The sequence below is a fragment of the Prinia subflava genome, chromosome 16 (genome assembly GCF_021018805.1).
Source record: "Prinia subflava isolate CZ2003 ecotype Zambia chromosome 16, Cam_Psub_1.2, whole genome shotgun sequence".
In the NCBI taxonomy this organism is placed as follows: domain Eukaryota; kingdom Metazoa; phylum Chordata; class Aves; order Passeriformes; family Cisticolidae; genus Prinia; species Prinia subflava.
In genome coordinates this window covers 15,996,298-16,020,087 of record NC_086262.1, presented here as the reverse complement: position 1 = coordinate 16,020,087, position 23,790 = coordinate 15,996,298, and the positions used below count along the sequence as shown (strand labels likewise).

Genomic DNA, 23,790 nt, shown 5'->3' with positions numbered 1-23,790 from the left:
TACAAAACCATCTGGGTTATGCTCAGGACTGGGTTCACACAAACCCCTTGGTGGGGAGGCAGGAGTCAAACAGCACAGGAGGGGGAGAAGGTCCCGGGTGCCACCAGGCAGGGTTCACATGGAAAGTGTGACACCCACAACGTAACCTAGAAATGTGACCAGCCATGTTCTCATGACACAGTTCCAATTTCCTAACTCCCACATTTTCTACTTCATAACTATGATGCTCTTTTTATTTGGTCTTTTACATTGTGTAGGATGAGGTGGTTCTGAGAATAACAACACTGGGTTGTGAGAAGAGGAGCAAGATGTGGAGCTTATCTCCTGACAAGGGCCTGCCTTGGAAAAAGGGGATTTCTTATGAGCTGGGAGCAGAAGGAGAGAGTAATCCCAAACCACTGAGCCATTGTAGCAGGGAAATATTTTGTATTGTTGGTCTTCTCCAGCCTAAACGATTCTGTGGTTCTGTTTCCACAAGGACTCTGGTTTGACAGAATACACAGAACGTTTCTGTGTTTTTGTAGCACTTGAGAAATGAAGTAGACTGTTAACGCTAACCAGGAGATTATTTTTTTTCCCTAGCCCTGTTCTTGGGAATAATTAGGTATTTTAATTCTACCCAAGATCTGCATCTTGTGTGGAAAACTCTGTCCCACAAGGAGTTTAGCTGGCTGCTCTCAGCAGCCCTTGCCATGGGAGGTGTGGGCAGAGCTGTGGGGTCACTGGGAGCTGGGTTTCTCTGTCAGTCACTGCCCTTCACCTGCTATTTCACTGAACTCTGCCTGGTTGTAAGTTATTATCTTGTGAAGCAGGGAGAACACTGCAAAGCTCTGGTGTTTATAACAGAAAACAGCAGTGGGAAGATGTGAACAACACAGAGCTTCTAGAAAGCTGAGTTAGGTGGAGTTTAGCCCAGAAAGGAGCAGTGTTCATGCTGGGAGCTGGGATTTGTGGTGGGCTCAGGCTATGAGGAGTTCAGCACTAATTTATTCCACTGCAGGGAATGGTTTTTGTGAATGGTTCTCATGTAATTCCATCCCCAGTGCTGTTACCCAGTTCTCACTGTGCTTCCAGAACAGTCCCCAGCAGCAGGATCCCTCCTCCAGTTCAAGCTGTGTAAAGCTTCCCCTCCTTGCTGACAAAGGTGTTTCCTCTGTGTAATTCCAGATATGTGCCATCATTGGAGGAACATTCACTGTAGCTGGGATCCTCGACTCCTGCATTTTCACAGCATCAGAGGCCTGGAAGAAGATCCAGCTGGGCAAAATGCAGTAGCAGGGAAACTCTACCCTCGACTCCAAGGACAGGAGCAAAGATTGAGAGATCTACCACTACCTGTTTTTGTCTTTATTTTCTATTTGATTCAATCAGTATGTTTTTCTCTAATCAGGCTGTTCAGCGAAGACATCTCCAACAAATCAAAGAAATCTCCATGCATTTCAGAGCTCTGAGAGGGAGAAATCAGTGGAATCAGGGTGTGGATTTCCATTCCCTCCCCCCAGAAAGAGAGGCTGAAATGCCATATCAGATCTAAGTAAGGATGGCAGTCTGTCCTCTGGGAGGTTCCAGTGGCAGTGTACAAATTAGGGAGTAGATGGCAAAGAGCTGAACTGTCCTGTGGCACTTTCTGGAGGTCTGTTGGATTTGTATGATCAGACAATCGACTTTTGTGTAGGGCAAAATTACACATGAGGAAGAAATTCCACCCATGGTGCCAAAAAGGTGATGTATCTGTTGGTGAGGAATGGAAAGTGTTAGTCCCACAGCAAACCTGAGAGACAGAGGGCAGAAATAACATACCAAGAAATGTTCTGTGCTCCTATTGAAAGCTCAGTTGTTCAGATACAACCTTTCTAACAAAGTGAAAAAAGGAGAAGAGGAAGCCTTCCCCAGCTACCTTTTCCTGGGTAATCTGTGATCCTAGCAGTGGAGGGCATTTCTTTTACTTTGGATGTAAAAGTGGTTTTATTTCTTCCCACTAACTGAATATCCAGTCTTGTGTTTACAGGTGGCACGAAGTAAAAACCAAACTGAGCGACACAGTTTTATGTGGCCTTTGCTTTGAAAGGGAATAGTTGTCTTTACAGCATTAATTTTTATTTCTTCTGTTTCTAAACACAGACCACCCAAAAGTCTGCATTCTACACTTCTGCTTTATTATTATTGTTGCTGGAGTTTTTTTTGAAAAAAGGTTTTATATTCTCTGTGCTCAGAAAAATGGTGCAGCCTTCTGGGTGGATGAGCACAGCTTCCTCTCGTGCTTTGTGTGTGTGTATTCAAAACACCTGTCAAACACAGGAATTCTGACTTTTCAGGATTGAAGGTGCCTCCCTTTTCCTTTAAAACTCAGTCAGGCATCTTTTCAGAGCCCTGGACTGACTCTGTTCTCCCACAGGTACTCAGGGCAGCATTCCCACAGGCTGACCCTTGCTGGGAGTTTTCTTTTGAGCCCTTAAAATGGTACCTGAGCTTCCCTGTCCATTCCTTCAAGCCTTGTCCTCTGGAGCCTCCAAAAAACAGAGGTGTGAGGGGAAAACTCCTGCCAGCGGTGTCTTGCATGTCGTGGTGGGCATGAGGTCACAAAAATGAGACCAAATGCCCCCCAGTGCATTTTCCAGAGCCTCATCAATGTTCCTTGAGTAGTGACAGCCTCCGCATGCCTTGTGAATGTCTGAGCTGAGGATACACAGATTTTAAGTCTTTCAGGATGGATTTAAAAAAACAACAAATCATAAAATAAAAATCTTGAACTCAGTGCTGTAAATTCTAAGATGGGTGCAGGGTTTCTCTTGGATGATATCCATTGCCTTTTCCTGGAGGCAAAATATCCAGACTTTATGCTGTGATGATCCGAATCGTTGAATATTCAGTGTTACTGTTAGAGTCAGATGCATTTCAGAAGAATTCCTGATGGTCTCTTGAAGTTTTCCCGTTGCTTTGGAAGGTGTAGCCCGTTTTATCCACCCACCAAAAAGGAGCAGCCAGCTGCTCTCCCCCTGCTGTGCTCTGCCCTGTACTGACTTGGGACAGCATTGGAACTTTTCCCTGTTCCTGCTCTGGACTGAGTGCTCTTCCTTGAGGTGTAAACTGGATTGTGTCATTTCCTGTACCTGTTCATGTATGGATAGATTTATTTTTTTTTACTTTTTTTTCCCCCCATTTACAAAAATGAACTTGAAAACGAGATGCTTGTGTTCATTTGGGGTGTGTGTCCGTGTGCCTGGAGTGGAACCCTCTGGATGTGGCAATTGCTTCTCCTGCTGGCTGAAGGATTTCCTCTAATCCACTGTGACCAGCTGAAACTCACAGCTAAAATGTCCTCATTTTTCCTTTTGGTGAGTCTTTGCTGACAGCTTGGGAACAGTGGATTACAACAATGAGATTTTTAATATTTTAGCATCTCCCTTATGCCGAGATTTATTTAGTGCATCCTTCTCCTGAGCTGGGCAAGGGGAGATCTTTGCAGTTCAGTTCATTTCCTGAAATTTCTCCTCTGGAACAATTTCTTTGACACAAACAAAGGTGGTTGCAGATTCCTTGTGTGTTATGCCCATCCTTCTCCCCGTGCCCTGTTTGTGTTAAACTGCCTCCTGTGCAGTCCAGGCCAGTTCTCCAAACCAGACCAGTGAAATTGGTTTGTTTGGGTTTGGGTTTTTTTTGGAAACACTTCAGCGTGCCTGCTCTCTGCCAAAATATCCCCTGCAATAACGTAATAAATCACTTTTTTTTTGTTTCAAGATGTGGAAACCCAATTGTACTCAAGTTCTGGCAGGAGGAACAGTCTGTACTTTGGTTTCTAAACCAGATCTGAGCCTTTGAGTGCTGCCAAGCACCTGGCACTGCACCCTGTGCTCACACAGGAATCCGCTCTCCATCTCTCCAGATGGGGAGGCAAGGCACTTACTGCCTCTGCACCCATGAGAGTTCACTTTTATTCTTAATTTTCTGAAGAGACAATGAGCTTTGTGCTTTTAAATGTCCTTACAAACAAAAGAATTTTGCATCAGAGCAGAAGGAAACCCTCAGTTGTGGGGTTTTCTGACTTTGCCCTTTCAAGTCAGTGTTTTTATAGAAGTATTTGGGTTTCCAAGAAAGACATCTCTGTAGGAAATATTTGAAACTCCCATTTCAAATTATTCCCTGTAACTCCAGGCTCCACCCTACAGTGAGAACTTGAGGCATAGGATGCTTTGCAATGGTGGAGTTAAAAACTTCCAGCTCTGGGGAGAGTTATTAGGTGTATTCTAGGCAGTATCTGGAATGCTGAAGAGGATTTTAAAAAGAAAATAAAATGGAAACAGGGTACAAAAGTCTGGGGGGGAGATGCATCTGTGACTGTTTGATCTGATCTCTCAAAATATTTGCATTTATGTGCGCTGTATAAAATGAGGTCTGCAAAGTCGGTGGCCCTGTGTGCCACCAGTTCCTGAATATTTCTGATTTCATGTTCTTTCCCTGTGTGACACACGGGCTGTTGGGGCTGGCAGTGGCTGTGATGGGTCTCTGCTTTCACAGAGTTGTTTGAATTTGCAGTTTAGGGATGTCAGTGAGGGGTTTTCTCCGTGGAATGTGGGAGAGAGGGGCAGGGAGGAGGAGCAGCCCTGCCGTGTCTGGTACAGCAATGTTTAAAGCACAAGTCTTTTACATTTCTACAGTGGAGACTGTTAAGGAGTTCTGGCATTTGTCTTTTTAATTTGCAACCTTATGTTAATAAACTATTAGCCTTTTTAGTTCCATAATTAAAAATAATAAAACTCTTACGTGTTTTGATTGGGTTCTTGTTGCAGTCCTGTTGCAAAATCAATGTAAAGGGGATTTTTTTCTTTTGTTTTTAATTATGATTTGAGTGAACTGAGCGTTATCACACAGTGAAATCACTGGGAGCCAGGTCACTGTGGTGAAAGTTAGCACGAGGCTCTTTTGTAATCGGCCCTGAGTCATGTCTGGACATTCTGTGCTCGGTTTTGTACAGTACCAAGTGTCCCAACCTCCCTTTTTTTAAGGAAAGGTGAGTGGAGTGTGCTTGGGACTTGCTGGGTTTGGCTTTAGTCACTGTGCTCCTTGGTATGTGAAATAATCCAATTTTTTAACCCCCTTCTTTAATGTCCACTTAGCCTTGCTTCATAATTATTTGGAAATAAGTGGCTGAGGCAATTATTAAAGATGAAGCAGTAAAGGGTTACAGCACAAGGAGTTTGGCCTCAAGATATCTGCACCATCTTGAGAAAATTCCCTTTTATGTCGGTGTGGGCTGTACAGGATCTTTGTGAAGGAAGAGATCCTGCCTGTTCCAGTGATTGGAACTCACATTTCCACAAGTGAGGGGGTGGTGCTGAAAATCCCTTACTCTAGAAATGATAAATAAACGCTCTGGGGAACATGTTTGTCCAAATCCCAGCCTGCTGCAACTCAGTCCCAAATTTTTGCAGCCTATCTTATAAAAACCCCAATCTAAATGCAACCAAGCTGTGTCTCAGCCAATTAACTGGGTAATTTTGACCAATTTTTATAGAGAATAAATTCATCTGTGTCCTGAAAATGTGTATTAGGGCCACATCTACATGGAAGGGAAATGGTTTGTGCAGATGAGCTGGTTTGCAGGGGCAGGGATGCAGGTGACAGTGACACAGGAGCAGGGGCTGGCCAGGGGAGTTTGGACATGGCAGAACCTCGGGGAATTGGTGACGCTTGGGACTGGGGGACATGGGACTGGTGTCACTGGTGTCCCTTGGGGCTGGGGGACATGGGACTGGTGTCACTGGTGTCCCTTGGGGCTGGGGGACGTGGGACTGGTGTCACTGGTGTCCCTTGGGGCTGGTGTCACTGATGTCCCTTGGGACTGGGGGACATGGGACTAGTGCCACTGGTGTCCCTTGGGCACCAGGGATAGGGCCCAGATGTGTCCCGGGTCTGTCCCGGCTCCAGCCCTGCTCTATCCCGCTCTATCCCCACTCTATCCCGGTCTATCCCCGCTCTATCCCCGCTCTATCCCGGCTCTATCCCGCTCTATCCCGGGCTATCCCCGCTCTATCCCCGGCTCTATCCCGCTCTATCCCCGCTCTATCCCGCTCTATCCCGGTCTATCCCCGCTCTATCCCGGTCTATCCCCGCTCTATCCCGGCTCTATCCCGCTCTATCCCGGCTCTATCCCGCTCTATCCCCGCTCTATCCCGGCTCTATCCCGCTCTATCCCCGGCTCTATCCCGCTCTATCCCCGCTCTATCCCGGCTCTATCCCGCTCTATCCCCGCTCTATCCCGGCTCTATCCCGGTCTATCCCGGCTCTATCCCAGTCTATCCCCGCTCTATCCCGCTCTATCCCGGCTCTATCCCGCTCTATCCCCGCTCTATCCCGGCTCTATCCCGCTCTATCCCCGCTCTATCCCGGCTCTATCCCGCTCTATCCCGCTCTATCCCGCTCTATCCCGGGTCTATCCCGCTCTATCCCGCTCTATCCCGGGTCTATCCCGCTCTATCCCGGCTCTATCCCGGCTCTATCCCCGCTCTGTCCCGCTCTATCCCGCTCTATCCCCGCTCTATCCCGGCTCTATCCCGGCTCTATCCCCGCTCTATCCCGGGTCTATCCCCGCTCTATCCCGATCTATCCCCGCTCTGTCCCGCTCTATCCCGGTCTATCCCGGCTCTATCCCGCTCTCTCTGTCCCCGCTCGGTCCCCGCTGCAGGTGACCTCCCGGCCGCCAGGGGGCGCGCTGTGAGGGCCGGCCCCGCTCTGGCGGAAGCGGAAGCGGAAGCGCTTCTGGTTCCTCTTCCGGGCGGGCGGCGCGGCGGCGGCAGCGGGTGAGGCACCGGGAGCGGCACCGGGAGCGCCATCCGCGGCCATCGGGGCCATCCCGGGCCATCTCCGGCCGGCGGGGCCGCAGCGGAGCAGCGGCAGGGAGCGGGAAGGGGCTCGGGTGGCCGGGGCCGGCCCGGAGCTGCGGGACGGGGGAGTTTGGGCTCCGGGGCAGCCGGGCCGCCTGCGGTCTGTGCTTTCCTGATGCGCTCTGGAGTTAACCCAGCCCGCATGGAGGTGCCAGTGTGGGCACTGAAAAGTTGGAGAGTTGAGCAAAACTCGCCTTTAATTTAATTTATCCTTGATTTGATTTGATTTATCCTTTGCTGTCAGGATCAATGGTGGCCTGACAGGCAGTCCTGTAGCGCAGTCATTAAGGTGTACGAAAGGCCAGAAGTGGTTTGGATCTGCAGATGTGTTACCTGTACGCTCTGCTGAGCGGCGTTATTTTAGATGGGACTTCTCTCTGCAAGCCCAAAATACACATTTTTATAAATGGTTCTAAATGAGAGTGACTGCAGGGTGGGATCCGGAGCGCTCAGAACGGGCAGCTTTGGGTTGGAAGGACGCTCTGATGTGCGCGTGTGTCAATCGCGGAGTCACTGTCAGGGGAGAGGCTTCAGCCTTGTTTGGAGTCCGGGATCTCAGCGTTTGTTGATCCGTGGTGGGATTAAAACCAGCTAAAATTGCTTTTTATGCCGCGGCAGGCTGTGGGCGTGACTGATGAGTGAAGTGCGTGTGCTGTGAGCGCCTCTCCAACTGTTGAGGTATTTTTTATTTTTATTTTTGTGCAGCCAAAATGAAGTTCAACCCCTTTGTGACCTCGGACCGCAGCAAGAACCGCAAGAGGCACTTCAATGCCCCCTCGCACATCCGCAGGAAAATCATGTCCTCGCCGCTGTCCAAGGAGCTGCGGCAGAAGTACAACGTGCGCTCCATGCCCATCCGCAAGGACGACGAGGTGCAGGTACGGCCCTGCCGCACCTCAGCGCCTCCCCGGGGGGTTTGCAGCAGGAATTTCCCCATGGAAAGGGAGCTCAGGCCTTGGCACTGCCCAGGGAGGTTTGGAGTGCCCATCCCTGGAGTGTCCAAGGATTCCTGGAGGTGACATTCGGTGCTCTGGGCTAGGGACAGGGTGGGGATGGGTCAGAATTTGGATTTGATGATCTTGGAAGTGTTTTCCAAGGCAGCTGATTCTTGGATTCTGTTTTCACGTGCAGCCTGTGCAAAAGGGAAGGATGAGACAAACTCATTGGTGCTGCAGAAATTGTCTAAGTTAATCAGGTCATGAGTTGGGCTGTCAGGTGTTTCCTAAAGTGACAAGAATGATACCAGGAACACGAGCGTGCTGGCAATTCTGCTGTACTTCAGTACATTAATTGATCATTGTGCTGAACTAGAAACTTTCAACAATAAAGCACAATGCAAAGAATTGTTTCATTTTATAGACTGTTTGCTACCTGTAATATTTGAAAGATTGGATTAGAAATAAGTCCAAGCTAAGTGGCTCTTTTTATATAAAACACAATGATAGTGGAAAAATTAAGGGTAAACTGTTAAAAATTGAAACCTGGCTGCAAAGCCACAGAGTTCCCTCATTAGGGTTTACTGCAAGGAAAATGGGGGAGAAGCACAATCCCGATCCATTATATATTCCATGTTAGTAATGCTGAAATTGTCAAGTCGTGCATGTCTCTGGGGCTTGTGTGTGTGCAAGGAGCAGGGCTGGGGTTTCATCCTGTGCAGATCACGGTTTGTGAGGTGGGGTGGCTGTTCCAGAGGTGGTTTTTGGGCCATGGCTCAGTTGCAGGGGTGGTTTTTGGGCCGTGGCTCAGTTGCAGGGGTGGTTTTTGTGCCGTGGCTCAGTTGCAGGGGTGCTCTGTGCCGTGGCTCAGTTGCAGGGGTGGGTTTGGGCAGTGTCTCAGTTGCAGGGGTGCTCTGTGCCGTGTCTCAGTGTTCTTGCTGTGTGCAGGTGGTCCGAGGGCACTACAAGGGGCAGCAGATCGGGAAGGTGGTGCAGGTGTACAGGAAGAAGTACGTGATCTACATCGAGCGCGTGCAGCGGGAGAAGGCCAACGGCACCACCGTGCACGTGGGCATCCACCCCAGCAAGGTACGGGGCACCGGGGGCACACGGGCACCTGGGATTGGGTGGAACTTGTCACCAAGTGCTGGGAATGCACTTGGCTCAGGGCAGCTCCTGGGATCAGCAGATGGAGCAGCCCTGGGAGAAGGATCTGGGCGTGCTGGTGGCCAAGAGCTGAACCTGCCCTGGCCCCCAGGAGCCCCCCAAGCCCTGGGCTGATCCCCAGGGGCAGCAGGAAGGGGCTGGGATCCTGCCCCTGTGCCCAGGTGAGAGCCCCACCTGCAGAGCTGCCCCAGGGCCTGGAGCTGCTGCAGAGACCCAGAGGAGGCTCCAGGGGAGCAGAGGATGGAGCAGCTCTGCTGGGAGGGCTGGGATTGTTCACCTGGAGAGGAGAAGCTTTGGGGTGACACAACGTCACTTCACAGTGCCTGAAGGATCCAACAGGATGGAGTGAGAATTTTACAATGGCCCGGAGGGATAGAACAAGGGGGAATGGGCTCACACTGCCAGAGCAGGTTTAGATGGGATATTAAGAAGAAATCCTTCCCTGTGAGGGTGGGCAGGCCCTGGCACAGGGTGCCCAGAGGAGCTGTGGCTGCCCCTGGATCCCTGGCAGTGCCCAAGGCCAGGTTGGACAGAGCTTGGGGCAGCCTGGGACAGTGGAAGGCGTCCCTGCTCTGAACAAAATGATCTTTAGGTTCTCTCCAAGTCAAACCATTCTGGGAATAAGGAATGGAGATGCTGCCTCAAGGAAATGTTAGGGTGTCCTGAGTAGAGATGTGATTTAGAGCTGGTGAAAACCAGGCAAAGCCTGTTCAGATCATAACAGGAAGCATTTCAAACTAAACATAAGAACTTGCCAAAACCTGGTTTGAAGCAGATGAATTCAGTCTGCTTCAACCTTGCCATGTGGGCACAAAGATAGAAGTGTTGGTGGAAAAAATCCAGTTGTAACAGGTTTTCTGGTGTAAATGGTTGGTGTGTTCAGCAGAGGGAGGGCAGAATTATTCCAAAACATCACGACTTGTGTGCAGCAACAACATCTGACTGACAAGGTGACATTGTGGCAGAGCCAGTGCATGTATCTGTGTACTGAATAGCAGTGGGAGAAATGGAATTTTCTGCTGGTTCTTCGCTCTGTGAAATTTTTCATTAGTTGGGAACTAGACCTCAATAAAGCTCTGCATAAAGATTCTGGTTATTAATGCAAATAGAGCAGAGGAATGTTTTGTTACAGACTTCAGTGGGCTGTGTGCACAGTTTGTGCCTCTCCTGGGCAAAGAGGTGGGAATTACAATTGAGAGAGACCTAAAAGCCCAAGGAATTAAGGAGAAAACATGCCTGTATGGAATTTCTAGGATTTGCTTCAAGTAATGCATTCAATAATACCAACACATCCATTTCTTTGCCAGTTTGAGGAGGCAGGAACAGGAATTGGTGGGTAAATTCTTCCCTGGGAGGGCGGTGAGGCAAAGGGTGCCTGGAAAAGCTGCACCATCCCTGGGAGTGTCCAAGGCCAGCTTTGAGTGCTGCTGCCTCCGTGGTGGTGGGATCAGCTCCATGCTGTGGCTCCCGGGGGTTTGTGTCCCTCTGTGCAGGGACCCTGATTCCTTGTGCCTCTGCAGGTGGTGATCACCAGGCTAAAGCTGGACAAGGACCGCAAGAAGATCTTGGAGCGTAAAGCCAAGTCCCGCCAGGTGGGCAAGGAGAAGGGCAAGTACAAGGAGGAGACGATCGAGAAGATGCAGGAGTAGATGGTTTCCTGGTTGGCCACCATTAAAAAACTGTTAAAATTCAACCTGTTGTCTGTCTTCTTTCAAAAATCTTGATGAGTCCTGCTCAGCATTTAAATATTCCTTCTTGTGTTTTGACTTTGTAAAAAAAATACACTAAATTTAAAAGCTCTTTGTATCTGTTTTTACTGTTAAAAATAGTTTTTTCCCTGTAAAGAAATGTTTTAACCAGCCTGAAAGAGCAGTGCAATCCTGAAACATCCATCTTAAGTCATTGTATCTGTCTCTTCATTAGATATGTCTATATTTTTAAAATATTAACATGTTAACTCTGCACTGTATATATAATTAATTATATATATATTTTAATATATATATTATATATATTTAATTATATATACAGTGCACAGAGTTAACATTTTAATATTTTATATATAATCTTACGTTAATGGCAGAGCTTGAGGACAAAGGATCTATGACCAGTCCTCACGAGGCAGGGCTGGCTGGTTTGGGAGGGGATGGGGTGAAGCAGTCTCGGTGCTTTTGGTGCTATTCTGGATTAATTTCCTGTGACAGGAGATCTTTCCTGGCACTTTGTACCTCTGTAATTGAGAGCTGCTGCAGCGTGTTGGAAGCAGCCCTGCAGTTAAGTGAATTTACTGGCTCAGTCAATGGCCCTCTAATTGCTGGTACAGAGGGAAAGAAATTCATCTGCCTGAACAACAATAGAATCTAAAAAGGATGCTGGCAATTGAGGAAAATTGCCTTTCAGAAGCCATTCATGGGCCTGACAGGGAGGCTGTGTTGAGTGGACTGCCCCGTTCTCTGGGGAAGGCTCAGAGGTTTTCTCCCTCCAGTTCGTGCTGCTTAAAATGAAATTTCTTCCCTTGAGTGGGTGTTTGAGGAATTCCGTGAGGTTTGTTTATTATCGGGACCTTTCCAGGTGCGGAGCTGCTCTGTGGGATCGTGTCCTGCATCCCCAATTCCCTGAGGAGTTCAGAGCAAGCCCTTACCCGGCAGGAGCTTCGTGTGTCCTCACCCGGCAGCGTGTTTGGGATGGGGAGCCGGGCCGGGCCGGCGGTACCACGGCAGCCCCGTTCCCATCCCGGTCCCATCCCTGTCCCGGTCCCATCCCGGTCCCGGCCCAGCCCCTATCGCACGTGCTCCGCGCGCTCCCGCGGCCCCGTGGCTCCCGCCCCGCGCGCTCCCGCCGGTCCCAGTGACGTAGCGGGCGCCGATTGGCGGTGCCGGGCGGGGCGTGGCGGGAGGCCCCGCCCCCGCGCCCCTCAGAGCGCGGCCATGGCGTACGGCGGCCTGGCGGTGCCCATCATCGTCATGAGCGTGTTCTGGGGGGTGGTCGGCGGCGTCCTGCCCTGGCTCGTACCCAAGGGGCCGAACCGCGGGTGAGTGACCGGGGGGCGGCGGGCACCGGGCACCTTCCCTTCCGTCCCCCGCAGGTGTGGAGGGAGTCCCCGGCGGAGGCGGTCCCGGAGCCCTGAGGCGCCCCGAGGGTGCCGGGCCCGGGGCCGCCGCAGCCCCGCGGGCTCCCGGCGCAGCGCTGGCGCAGCACGGACGGGCCTCGGCCGGGCCCAGTGCAGCGGAGCAGCCGCCCCTGGGGCTGCCAGAGCCGGGCGGTGCCCCCGGAGCCCCTCACGGGTTTGGGTTTCCCCTGAGGCCCTGGCACAGGGTGCCCAGAGAAGCTGTGGCTGCCCCTGGATCCGTGGAAGTGTCCAAGGCCAGGCTGGACGGGGCTTGGAGCACCCTGCGATAATGGAAGGTGTCCCTGCCTATGGCAGGGGGTGGAATAGATGAGGTTTAAGGTCTTTTCCAACCCAAACTATTTTGTGAAACCTCTGCAGACAGAACGTCCTGTGTCAAGGTGGTTCACTGTCAGGCGGTGTTTGAGCAACAGCTTCCTCTTTCTTTCCTTACTTGACCTTTCCTAACTCACTCCACCGTCCTGTGGTTTCTCACTGGGTGGGACTGGAAAGGCTGCAGTAGTGGATTTCAGCTCTGGGTTAAATGTGTGCTGGTGCCCTTGCAGCTGAGGACAACAGTAGGGCTTCTGAGCTGAGGTTTTTTCTGCAGTGGTTGTGGCTGCTCAGATTAAAAAGTAGACAAGTTTTTGTCTTTCTCTTTTCTCTAGGAGATAATGGCTTCTTAATCTCTCTTCCTCTCTGACACTCCCTCTACTCCACAGGTACCAACTGTCTTTTCTCTCAGTTCTTTATCTAAACCCTCAATATTCCTTAAGCTCTGATATTTCCATCCTCACTTTCAAACCTGATGTGTTTTCTGCCTGGAATCGTGCCTGTCCTCAGCAATACCTTGGGAAAAATGGCTTCCAGGCATGGAAATGTGGGAATTCTGTGCCTCACTAACAGAAGTTACTGACCTGCCATGAGGTTTTGTTACTCAGTTGGGGGAGGAAATACAGAGATGGAAATGCCTTTTTATAATTTAAAAATAAAAGAACCGCTCCAGTTTGTCACTGAGTTCTATGAGCTGCAGAGATCACTGTTAGAAAATCTCTTTTCCTCTCCTTCCATTTCAAACCCATCTGTGTGTGTGTAGCTGCAGTTTTACCATTTGAGCTTGGTTCTTCCTTCTTTTCAGCTTTCCAGTGGTTTCTGACACAGTTTTGTTTCACCAAGAAAGGAAAATTTGAGGTTTTATTTTGTATTCGGTTTGTAAAACCCCTCATTCATTATATCAAATTAAAAGTGACAATTTGACACTAAAATTTTCTTGAAGTAGAGTTCTGCAAACGGAGAAAGCTTTTGCTGTGTGCATCCAGCCTCAGTGGTTCACTAACGTGAAGGACACTGCATCATTTTGCTGCTGTTCAGAGTGATTTTGTTAAATCCAGCTGTAAACTGTTTGGCAGAGCTGTGTCAGTGCTGCAGATCTGAGGCTCTGCAGTTTATTCAGCTGGAAGAAGCCAGAACATTCATGTTGAGTCATCTTTCATATGATCAGAGTTCAGCTTGGCCTTGTTTGCTGTGGGGTTTCTCTGTGGTCAGTCACAACATCACACCTGATCCCATTTTTCCTTCCTCTTGGCAGGGTTATCAACACCATGCTGGTGACCTGTGCTGTTTGCTGCTACCTGTTGTAAGTACAAACAATGTCCTGCCTCTTCAGCAAGGCCCACTCCTGTTGTAATCACAAGTTCCTTTTTTGTAGCCTCAGAACAGTTGGAAGCTTTTTGAATGTGTCACAGAGATTTAGATACATTCTTTGACAGTTCTTGGAATTCTGAGTTCTGAACACCTTCAGTGTGCTGAGTTTCTCATTGGAAAACAGTGAATTAAAAGGAACTTGAATTCTCCTTGTCCTCTGACACTTAACTGTGAACTATCCTCTGCAGGGACTTGCTGTTCCTCCTCTCCAGTTCACTGCCTCATTTGCTCACCAGTATAATGATACTTGGTCAATTCAAAGGCTTTCCTGATTCTTAGGCTTTTTTTTTTTTTTTTTTTTGCCTTTTTCCTTCCCACTTTATAATTCTGAGATAATACTGATTCAAACCCACTGAACAGTTTTGCTTTTATGTTCCTTGAATATATTCTCAAAATCTGATTGAGTGGTGGGTGGAAAAGCTGCTGCATGCTGGTTTTTTTAGTGAGACTTTGATATATTAAGACCATTTCTGTTTAAATGCACAGTGTATTTTGAGGCTGCCTCCTTTCTGTAGGAGATTTAGTAGCAATAACCAAGTGACTTGTAGAGATCTCTTCATATAATGTTTTTTTATCAGGATTTAAGCCAGCTGTAGCTGGAGGCTGCAAGACAAAGCTTGCTGGTGTTTGTCTCTCTCTCTTTTTAAAGACTATAGAGACTGCTCTTCTAAAAAACCCCAAACTTCTGTGCAGAAACAACTAACTTCTAAAGAATTTGTTGTGGAGAGTAAAGTGGTAAAAGTCTGGTTTGATCTTACGGGTTAACTTGTTCTAAAACTTATTATTTGGAGTTCCATTGGAATCTGAATAGTATTTGTACTTTCTTGAACTATTTAGGCATTATTTATGCTGTTCAAAGGAATTTAATGTGAATATTTAGAGAAACGCATCTCAGTGTTGACATGTTCCAGGAGAGGCCTGTTGGATTAGACCGTGGTACAAATGATACAGGTTTGGTTTAGGTTAATAGTGTGATATTCAGGGTTAATATCAGTTTATACCCTAGAAAATTTATTTCTATTCAGAATATTGGATATATGAACTCCTAAGAATTCACTCTTGCTTAACTGTAAAAGTCCAGCAAACTTGGGTCTGTTTTGTATCCACAGAAGTACTTAAATTTAAGTTTTGCTGAGTGGATATAGAAATTTGAGAATTTGTGCAAGCAGCTTGAATTTGGGATTGAAATTTGGGAAGCTCGGTGTTACCAAGGTCTCCTTGCCCTGCACATGAAGTTTTTAGCAGCCCAGTCTCATAATAGGTCCCAAATGTTTGGCTAAGAAAGGGCAAATTTTTTGGTGATTATTGCTGGGTTGCTGCATTTGTGTTGCAGTAAGTTGGGTGGGTTTTAATTAGAAGGAGGATTGAGCTTTGGTGTGGTTTTGTTTAAATTTAAAGTTCTCACTTTTTTTTCTACAGAAATAATGTCCCACTCTTCTAAAACCCTCGAGGCTTAGGATTTGGTGTCTTTATTTTTTGAAGGAGAATTTTCCTTGAAGCAGAGGCCATGTGGCATCTGCAGCAGCCTCTGGATTGTGATGTGAAATGTATTTGTTGTAGAATTTCTTAACTTTTGGCTGAATTCTGTGAACTCTTCAAATGTACCGTGGTATTTGACTTGTAGGTTTAGTTGATTATTTTATCTAAACAGACCCATTATAAAGCCTACTGTCATTAACATGTTTTATAAACTGTTCTTGCATGTCCAGAGGTCCTTTGGTAATTTTGTGGGCTCTAACTTGTTTTCTGAATTTCCTTTGGCTGTCTCCAGTTATACTTTGAAAAAACCCCCAAAGGCAAAATCTTAGGATGTTTTCAGCCCTCAGTAGTTGTACCCAACCACATAAATTGCATTTGTAGTGTCTGTTTGCCAGAATGCAACAAAAAGCAGATTTTTCTCGTCATGTTCCAGGACAGAACTTTCCTCATCACACAGTCCTTCTTTTTTTATTTGCTCATTTATTCTGTCTAAAATTGTAGAACAGCCCCGGTTGGAAAGGACTTCAAAAGATCTGGTTCAACTTTTTTCACTCTGTTTTATTCAAACATATGGAAGTTTATTGTTCCTGTATCCTTTTCCTTTTGGGAGAGGAGGCACTGAAAACATTTAACACCTTAATTTTGGGTGATTTAAGAAAGAGATGAATTTTTCAAACCAGTCTTGAAGGAAGCCCAGAGAATTGTTCCTGAGTTCTTCATTGGATGTGTTAGGATTAAAATAATTCCTGCTGTCCCAGGTATTTGTGTGTCCTTAGCAGGTGGCTGGTGCTTCTCTGTGAGGCTGTTTAGTCTCTGCTTTTTTATTCTCTGAGTTACCTTTCCAGCTGAAAGTAAGGAAAAAACAATTTCCTGTCTCCATCAAACACCACTTGATTTTCAATTGACAAATTGATTTTCACTGAACTGAATTCGAAGTCAATCACATTTCACCTTAAAGCTGTTTCATCTGTATTTAGATTTAACAGTGACAATTTTGAATAACCGTATTGATTACATGGGATTCATTTGGATGTTCTGTGGAAGATATTTGCATCTAATTTGTGTACGGATCCTACACCTTTTGAAGAATAAACCATTCCCAGGAGCCTCATAAAATCTAAGGCAAAGTGTAAGGAGTTCCTGCTGCAGAAATTAGAGGTCACACCATATTTTGAGGTACTGTCAGAGTCTAAATTCCTTTTGCTGTGCCCAAAGCAGTTCCTGAACAGTGTCATCATGTCCTAACAGAGGACAGGGTGCTTGGAAAATCGTATTATTTGCTACTGATTCTAACAGGATTAAAATATGGATGCCCAAATTGACATTTAAACAGAGATAGCAGGACCTTAATTTGTAACACGAGCACAGACAGATGGCAGTTGTGGTGGGAAGACCTTTTAAAAAATCTCTCTGGTACAACAGAAGGGACTTCAATTTCCTTGCCTGAGCTGGATAATTAACAGTAACTGTTCTAAGTGGGATCTGTTAGAATTTAAGGACCTGTGGGTGGCTCGAATGCCATACCTGCTTTTAGCAGCTCTGGAACATTGCATCTTGGATACAGAGGTTTGTTTTACTCTGAGCGCTGCATTTTGTTGTGTGTTGTCACTCTGGGTTATTGTACAAAGCAGCATCACTTCAGCAAAACACGGGAAAAGCTTTTCCATGGCTTACCTTGAACGAGGCAGTTGCAGCCTAAAAACTGCTTCAAATTCCTCAGAGCAGGGAGGGGAATGTGCTGCTGCCTTAATGCCACCGTGGCTCAGAGCTCGGGAATCCAGCACGGCCCCGACAAATGCCCTTTGAAACCTCCACGCTGCTTCTCCTAAAGCCTGGTTACACAGATTGGGATTCTCAGTCTGTCTTTTGAAACCTCCACACTGCTTCTACTAAAGCCTGGTTACACAGATTGGGATTCTCAGTCTGTCTTTTGAAACCTCCACACTGCTTCTCCTAAAGCCTGGTTACACAGATTGAGATTTTCAGTGTGCTCCCAGCTCGTTTATTCACAGCCGTGCTGGGCCCGAGCTCGGGAAGCAGCGAGAGGTGAGAGATTCGTGCATGGAGTTCCTTCCTGCTCTGCAGTGACAAAAGGAATAATGTGCTTTAACAGGCTTTTAGTGTTCTACCCTCCTCCCACTTGTGTTACTTCAGGATGCTGGAGGCAGATGGCACCGTGCTCTTCGGATCTGTCTGTTGGATCTGAAAAATCAAGCCTCACAAAAGAAATTCCCTGATAATTTTAAGAGCTGATTTGCTTTTCCCTTAAGTAGATTTAACACCGTGGTCTCAAAATACATTACTGTCACTGCTTTGGACAGCAAAGTAGAAACGTGTCAACCTAAAGGTTTTTGGCTGCTCTCAGTGGTGTCTTGCTGATGTTTTAATTCCTTTGTAGAGCCTGCTACGTGTTCCAAGGCTTGTGTGACTGACGGACTGCTGCAGGCTCAGCTCCTTGTTTTAGCTTGAGCTCTACCCCGTGCAAAACTGAGAGGGGCATTGCAAAGAAATATTGGTCAATTAGAAGAGGATTGATGTGTTTTCTTTAAGTCTGACCCACATCTTTTGCCCGTGGCTGTTGCAGGCGTTTTGCAGCCGACCTGCACTTGGTTTGCTGGTCAGAGCATCAAGGTTTGTGTGGAATTTTCCATGACTGCCTAAGCACTCTGATACATTTGTGGCAGCTCCCATTACAAAGCTGCTCTGCTTTTTCTCCTCCTTACAAAGCATTCTAGAAATAGCAGACAGATGAGCCAGTGTGTTCACTAAATGTGTTTATATAGTTAGTATTTAACATAGATTTAAATCCATGGAAGCATCCGTTGCTTCTTCTGACTCTTGTAACATTTAAAAAGCAAATATATCTTTTAGCAGTGGAATATTTATTTCTGTTTAGCTTTCCTGGATATTTTCCACGAACTACATTCCTCTTGTTCTCAGTTCTGGCCATGTCTTCTGCAGTGTTAGTTTGTGCCCTGCTCCAGTGACAAAGCTGCTGTGCTAATGATCTGGGATTGTTATATTGGGGTTGTTCTTATGGGATTTGGTTTTGGTCTTTTTTGTGTTCTTTTTTCACCCTTTTGCTTCAGGTCCCTGTTTCTTGACCTCTGCACCAAGTTTAAATTCACTTTTGTTAAGTCTCTGAAAAATATACCTGCAAGGGCAGGTTGTCATGCACTGAGAAACAAATGAGAGAGAGGCTGTTACTCAGAGGTTGTTTAAAGGATGCTTCAAAGACACTGAAAAAAGATCTGTCTCTTTTATGTTTCCATCTGCTGAACCCCCAAATACCTGAGTTTCATGTGTCTCAAAACACTTTCCTGTCAGAAGAGAGGTGTGAGGGCAACGCTGTCAGGTGGGTTTGTGTTGCTTTCAGTGGAACAGGACAATCTATTTCAGTTGCAGAGTGATTTGGTGCCACAGTTTCATTGCTGCTGTCTGATCCTTGTGTATGAGCCTGAGTAGAATTTTTATTTGAACCTACACCTTCCTAAAATAGCCTTTTCTTCGGTGATAGTCCTCATGTTTGGACAACCTTTCCGTTGTCACAAGCTGTCATTTGGCTGATTTGTCTCTGTTGGGTTGGGGGGTTGTCTTGCAGTTGGCTGATTGCAATTCTGGCTCAACTCAACCCTCTCTTTGGGCCGCAGTTAAGCAATGAAACAATTTGGTATCTTAAATATCACTGGCCTTGAGGATGTCTGTGCTGTGCTGCAGTTCATTGACAGGTGAGTATGATCCCATTTATTGATACATTTGGTGTGTTAAAGCTTCAGGAGACATTGAATAGTAATGTGAGCAGTGTGCTCAAACTACTGTAGCTGTTTTGTAGGAGAAATCTGTTTTTCTGTAGGCTGCAACAAAATATTTTGTATGTTAGTCTTGATTAGATACGTGAAAAGCTTGAACTGAATTATTGACAGTTATTTTTCTTTCTTTCCTCTGGTGCTGTGTTTAGGGGTTTGTGAGGAGAACAAAACATTACGTCCAAAAAAAATTTATCATTTGTCGGGGGTGTTTTTTAATGGCTAATATAAGTGGATTTCCTAATCTTTACCAGTTGTTAAACCTCTCCCCAAGCCTGCTACCATTTCATCTAAGACTGTCCTGATTTCCAAGGCAACACAGCGTTGCCCTCATTCATCTGGGGAGCTGGACTGGGAGCTGCCATTGGAATGTTCTTTATCTTCTGAGCTCACAGCTTGATGGTTTATTTTGTTTTTAATGACAGCCTGTGTGCAGCTCTAATCCCAGGTGAGCCTGGTGGTTGCTCTCTGGGCAGTGCTGCTGGAATGTGGTTCTTGCAGTTCCTGGGATTTTTGACAGGGCCAGCAAAAATAAAGTGTTGTATTAAAAGTACCTTAATGCTGTTGGGCTTGTCCAGGAGGGCAGCATTTGGAATTGAAGATTCAAATGAAGGAAATGTGGAAACAAGCAGCCATGATTATAGTTTTTAAGCTGGTAACTGAATAATTAAACACATTTTTTTTGTCCTTGTACAGCACAGTCTCGGTTCAGCACAGCAGGCAGTGACAGTGATGTTATAGCTCTGTTAAATGCTTTCTGTGAGGTGTCCTGGGCATTTGCTCCCCAGTTCCAGAGCAGGCTTCCTGTGAGCTGGGATGTTGTCAGACCGGGCCTGTGTGTGTCTGCAGCTCCCTTTAAACACCAGGCAGAAGCTAAAGGTAGACTTGGCCCTGCTTCAACTCCAGGCCTGTAATTAGCTAAGTCAGTCAAGCAGAATTTCCTAGGAGCATTTTCACTGCTTGGGTGCTAACATATAATTAGTTAGCTAAAACAGAGAACAGTGTGTTTTGGTAATGGGCACGAAGATCCCTGAATCCCATAGGATGATTCAGTGCCTGGGATCTGAAATTGGAGTTATCTGGACATAAAAATTGGGATTCAAGGTCTGTGTGTTAAAACCAGCAAGGACAGGCAGGAGGTGAGACACAACCTCTGCACTCCAGCTAACAGAATCAGGCCTTTCCTCTCCATTTCAGTGAAGGATTTTCCAGAGAACTGGAGTTAAATTTGTACCAAGGAAGAGAGGGAAAGTGTTTGAAGATGACTGCAGAGTTTCTGAGGAGCTGTCATTTTTAAACTTATTAATGGAGCATTTCAGCCCTGCATAGCACATGCTGTTGTGTTACATGAAAGAATTTCTTTTAATATTTCATTTGATTTTATTGGCTTCATTTTGGAATAAAATTAAGGTTGTTGTCTCCGAAAAAGAAAGGTTTAGAAAAGTAAAAGCATATAATAACCCTCAAATATCTGGTTTTTTATTGCTTGAAATGTGCTGTCACAGGTCACAGCACTACAGAGTTGTTTGGGTGCTATTGCAGGGCTGAGGTGCTCCATGTCCTGTCCTTGCTCTTGTGGAGTTTGTGCCTAGATGGGAGCTGTGAGTGAGATTCTGATAAGAGCTGGGATATCTCTCTCACTTTGCATGGATTCCCATCAGTGTAGCAACCAGTTATTTCTGGATTTTGAGATGTGCTTTTTCAGCATTCAGGGGACGGGTACTATACTTGTTTCTGCCTCCTGTTCCTTTCAGTTGAGGTTTGGGTGGATTAGTACAGAAAATGCAAAGAAAATGAAGTGCTAACTCCCAAAGTGGAAAGATCCTTTAAAATAAGGATGATTAAAGCAAACCTATTTTACTTCAGCCTGAAAATACTCCAGTGAGCTCCTCATGTTCTGCTGAGGATCTCTGCATATGCTGGCATGATTGATCTGTGCCAAATTGCACAAGTTTGCTCTGTGTTTTCAGGCACTCCCATCCAAGGGAGGATTTTATAGCAATTCATTTGGTACATCACCAAGTTAATGGCTTGGATGGCGGTGTGTAAGAGCACCCAGGGCTCTGTAGCGTGGTAAATCTGGGCTGTGGACTCTTCCAAACTGTGATCCAACACTGCCTTTTCTCCTCAGCTCGGTGAATTCACAGGCTGTGTTCTCAGAGCAGGAACTGCCTTTGTTCAAGTGGAGAAGGGCTGTCATCCAGCTCACTGGGTGCTCTTACAGCAGTGAAAACATTCGAGGGAAAGAGTTGTTCTACCAGCTTATAATGTAACTAAAACTACTTGCAGGAACTTCAGAGATGAGCCTGCCAAGAAAACATCCACACAGATGAATTATCTCTGATTCTTGACCATTGCTCAGTGCCTTTGTGGAATGGAAATAGCTGTGGTTAGCAGGCAGGCCTTCAATTAGCAAACTGTCTCCATGGGAGGGAATAATGAAGTTGCCTCTTGCTTTGCAGGTGAAGAAGAGATGAAAAACTCCACTGACCCAAAGGTGCCCTTTCCGTAGCTGTTGGACACGAAGCCTGCAGTAATGCCTTAACCTTTCTAATGTTCTTCAAGTGGCTTCTTCAAAGTGCTCTGCTTTTTCCTGCTATTCCATTTAACAGAGTGCCTAATGCAATCTATACTCCTCTTTGGTACTGTCAATTTTTGACTGTTCACTCCAGATGTGATGAAAACTTCTATTTTTACGGGTCATGGAATCACATTTCCTGTTTATTTAGTCTGTGATAACTCTTTATATTTGCAGGTCTTAGCTTGTCTGTCACTGTGCTGTTCACCCATGTTCTGTTTGCACTGGACAAAAATGTGTGCAATAAACTGTGTGAGGAAAGGAAAAACAGTGGTACCACGTGCTGATGGCGATTAATTTTTGGTTTTTTTTTCAAATGAATTGTATTCTTGGGAAATCTGGCCTTAAATTTCTCATGCCTAGAAATAAAACTAATCCTCTGCTTGATACAAAATGTTCTCGTGCCATGTTTAACTGTTACTTTTCTGTGGGTTTAATTGGATACGTGGAGTTGAGCTGCGGATATTTAGATGATGAGGATAAATTGTAATGAAGTTAAATAGTAGGAATGGATGGGGGGTTGTTGCCTGTATCAAGACCTCTGGGGTAGATCTATAATAGAATTAAATTTGCAATCTAAAACTGCTGAAAGGTGCAGGAACAAGTGAATGCTTGGCTTGAGAGCCTCTTTTCCAGGAACTTCCCATTGTCTGAGGGGCACTCAGAGTAGCAATGGTAATGAACGTGGTTAATTTGGATGAAACCTTCACAGTGGTTTTGACAGGAGGCTGATTTAATCCCTGGCACATTTGGAGGATATTTATAGGAGCAAATGGTTTGAATTGAACTGGGGATGGACCTGGCCAGTTGTTTGCTGAGGAGCAGCTTCAAAGGGTATAAATGCAGCTTCCTGAATGCTTCCTTACCCCATGTCCAGAGAAATTACAATTATTCCCTTTATTGTTATGCACAAGGACATAATGGAGTGGTTAATATTTTCTTTGCTTTTCCCTCTTGGATAGCACCATTAACTTTTCAGTGGGACAGCACTCGTTACTACACAGGAAATTCCAAGATCCTGACATGTAACTTGCAGTGATCCAAAACTGGACAGTGAATTGCAAAAGAAGGAGGAACGTGCCCATTATTACAAATAAGCATAGCAGCTGTTGGGACTGGAATAGTGGATTTTTTTGTTATGCTACCTCCTAAGAGCTGTATTTTACCGTGCAAGATGTTGTACAGCATCATGTTACACAGTCTGTACCAAATAATTTCTAGGAAAATTGAAACTGAGACCATATAAAACCTTAAGGTTGTTGTTTGATTTTTGAAGTGTGTGGAGAATAAAATATGTTGACATTGTATGAGGAGAGGGAGAGAAATACTTCAAGATATCATTGACAGATGTGAGATTTTAAAATACATTGATCTGCTTGACATATTTAGCCTGAAGTGAAATATCCCAAAAGAAAACACTCCGTGACAAACTGTACTGTTTATTGTGTTACCACTGTCTTTAACAAGCTTTCTTTTTAGGTTCTAAGCTCTCACTTGCTCTAGAAGAGAGAAGTAAAACAGAGTTCCCATGGGGTGTCTCCCTGGTGCTGAATTTAATGGAAAGAGCTATTCCAAGCCAGGACAAAGAAGCCATAGAGCAATTTTCACCTAGATGCTTCCCAGGAAGACATTCCCCTTTTCCAGAGTGGTTAATGTTTCCTCTGAAGCAGATGCCAGGAGGTAGCACGGCTGAAGAAGCTGAAATAATAATGTTTTGTGTCTGTTCTGCTGGATGTTGCGTGGTGGTTGGGGAATGATCTGCTCCATGTGTGCCAGGAGTTAACACTGCTCGGGATAATTTCCTTTTTTTGCATGACTGCAGGGAATGGGAACAGAGGGATTCAGCCACTGGTGTTTAACCAGCTGCAGGTACCAGAGCATTTATCATACATCCCTCTGTTTTCTGACAGCAGAAGAGAGTGCACAATGTTCAGGTATAAAAGAAAGAAGTTTGTGCTTGAAATGGAAGATCTGTGCCCGTGTTGAAAGATACTTGCGTAAAAAATGAGGGAGGTGAAGGGAGCTGACTCCAAGTTTTGAAGACTTTTAAGTCATAAACTGTGGTAATGTATAGAGTGAGAGTTCGGGTCGGGGCATTTCAGGTGCTTGTATCTGCTTTTGTTCGAATTGTTTA

At 46.0% G+C, this 23,790-nt stretch overlaps 3 protein-coding genes across 3 annotated transcripts in view; all 3 read left to right on the top strand.

Moving 5' to 3' along the window:
- Positions 1-4,777, top strand: part of ERGIC1 (endoplasmic reticulum-golgi intermediate compartment 1) — a 54,690-nt gene extending 49,913 nt beyond the window's left edge. Inside the window, exon 10 of the mRNA XM_063413740.1 lies at positions 1,168-4,777. Within this exon, the coding sequence (XP_063269810.1) occupies positions 1,168-1,275 (108 nt within the window). The 3' untranslated portion in view covers positions 1,276-4,777. The remainder of the gene's footprint in view (positions 1-1,167) is intronic.
- A 1,905-nt stretch (positions 4,778-6,682) lies between these two features.
- Positions 6,683-10,676, top strand: RPL26L1 (ribosomal protein L26 like 1). Its single transcript, XM_063413742.1, has 4 exons — positions 6,683-6,797; positions 7,587-7,759; positions 8,765-8,905; positions 10,504-10,676. The coding sequence occupies exons 2-4, from the start codon at positions 7,592-7,594 to the stop codon at positions 10,630-10,632; spliced, it is 438 nt and encodes a 145-aa protein (XP_063269812.1). The 5' UTR covers positions 6,683-6,797; positions 7,587-7,591; the 3' UTR covers positions 10,633-10,676.
- Positions 10,677-11,856: 1,180 nt separating this feature from the next.
- ATP6V0E1 (ATPase H+ transporting V0 subunit e1) lies at positions 11,857-22,050 on the top strand. Its single transcript, XM_063413721.1, has 4 exons — positions 11,857-12,014; positions 13,678-13,725; positions 18,874-19,000; positions 21,541-22,050. Exons 1-3 carry the CDS (start codon positions 11,911-11,913, stop codon positions 18,965-18,967), a joined length of 246 nt encoding a protein of 81 aa, XP_063269791.1. The 5' UTR covers positions 11,857-11,910; the 3' UTR covers positions 18,968-19,000; positions 21,541-22,050.
- The last annotated feature ends 1,740 nt before the right edge of the window (positions 22,051-23,790 follow it).

Excerpts from the sequence above, each read along its gene's own strand:
- RPL26L1 (XM_063413742.1), top strand. The coding sequence starts at position 7,592 with ATGAAGTTCAACCCCTTTGTGACCTCGGACCGCAGCAAGAACCGCAAG. Across the intron at positions 7,760-8,764 it reads GCAAGGACGACGAGGTGCAG|GTGGTCCGAGGGCACTACAA; the intron begins GTACGGCCCTGC and ends TGCTGTGTGCAG. Across the intron at positions 8,906-10,503 it reads TGGGCATCCACCCCAGCAAG|GTGGTGATCACCAGGCTAAA; the intron begins GTACGGGGCACC and ends GTGCCTCTGCAG.
- ATP6V0E1 (XM_063413721.1), top strand. The coding sequence starts at position 11,911 with ATGGCGTACGGCGGCCTGGCGGTGCCCATCATCGTCATGAGCGTGTTC. Across the intron at positions 12,015-13,677 it reads CCCAAGGGGCCGAACCGCGG|GGTTATCAACACCATGCTGG; the intron begins GTGAGTGACCGG and ends TCCTCTTGGCAG. Across the intron at positions 13,726-18,873 it reads GCTGTTTGCTGCTACCTGTT|TTGGCTGATTGCAATTCTGG; the intron begins GTAAGTACAAAC and ends GTTGTCTTGCAG.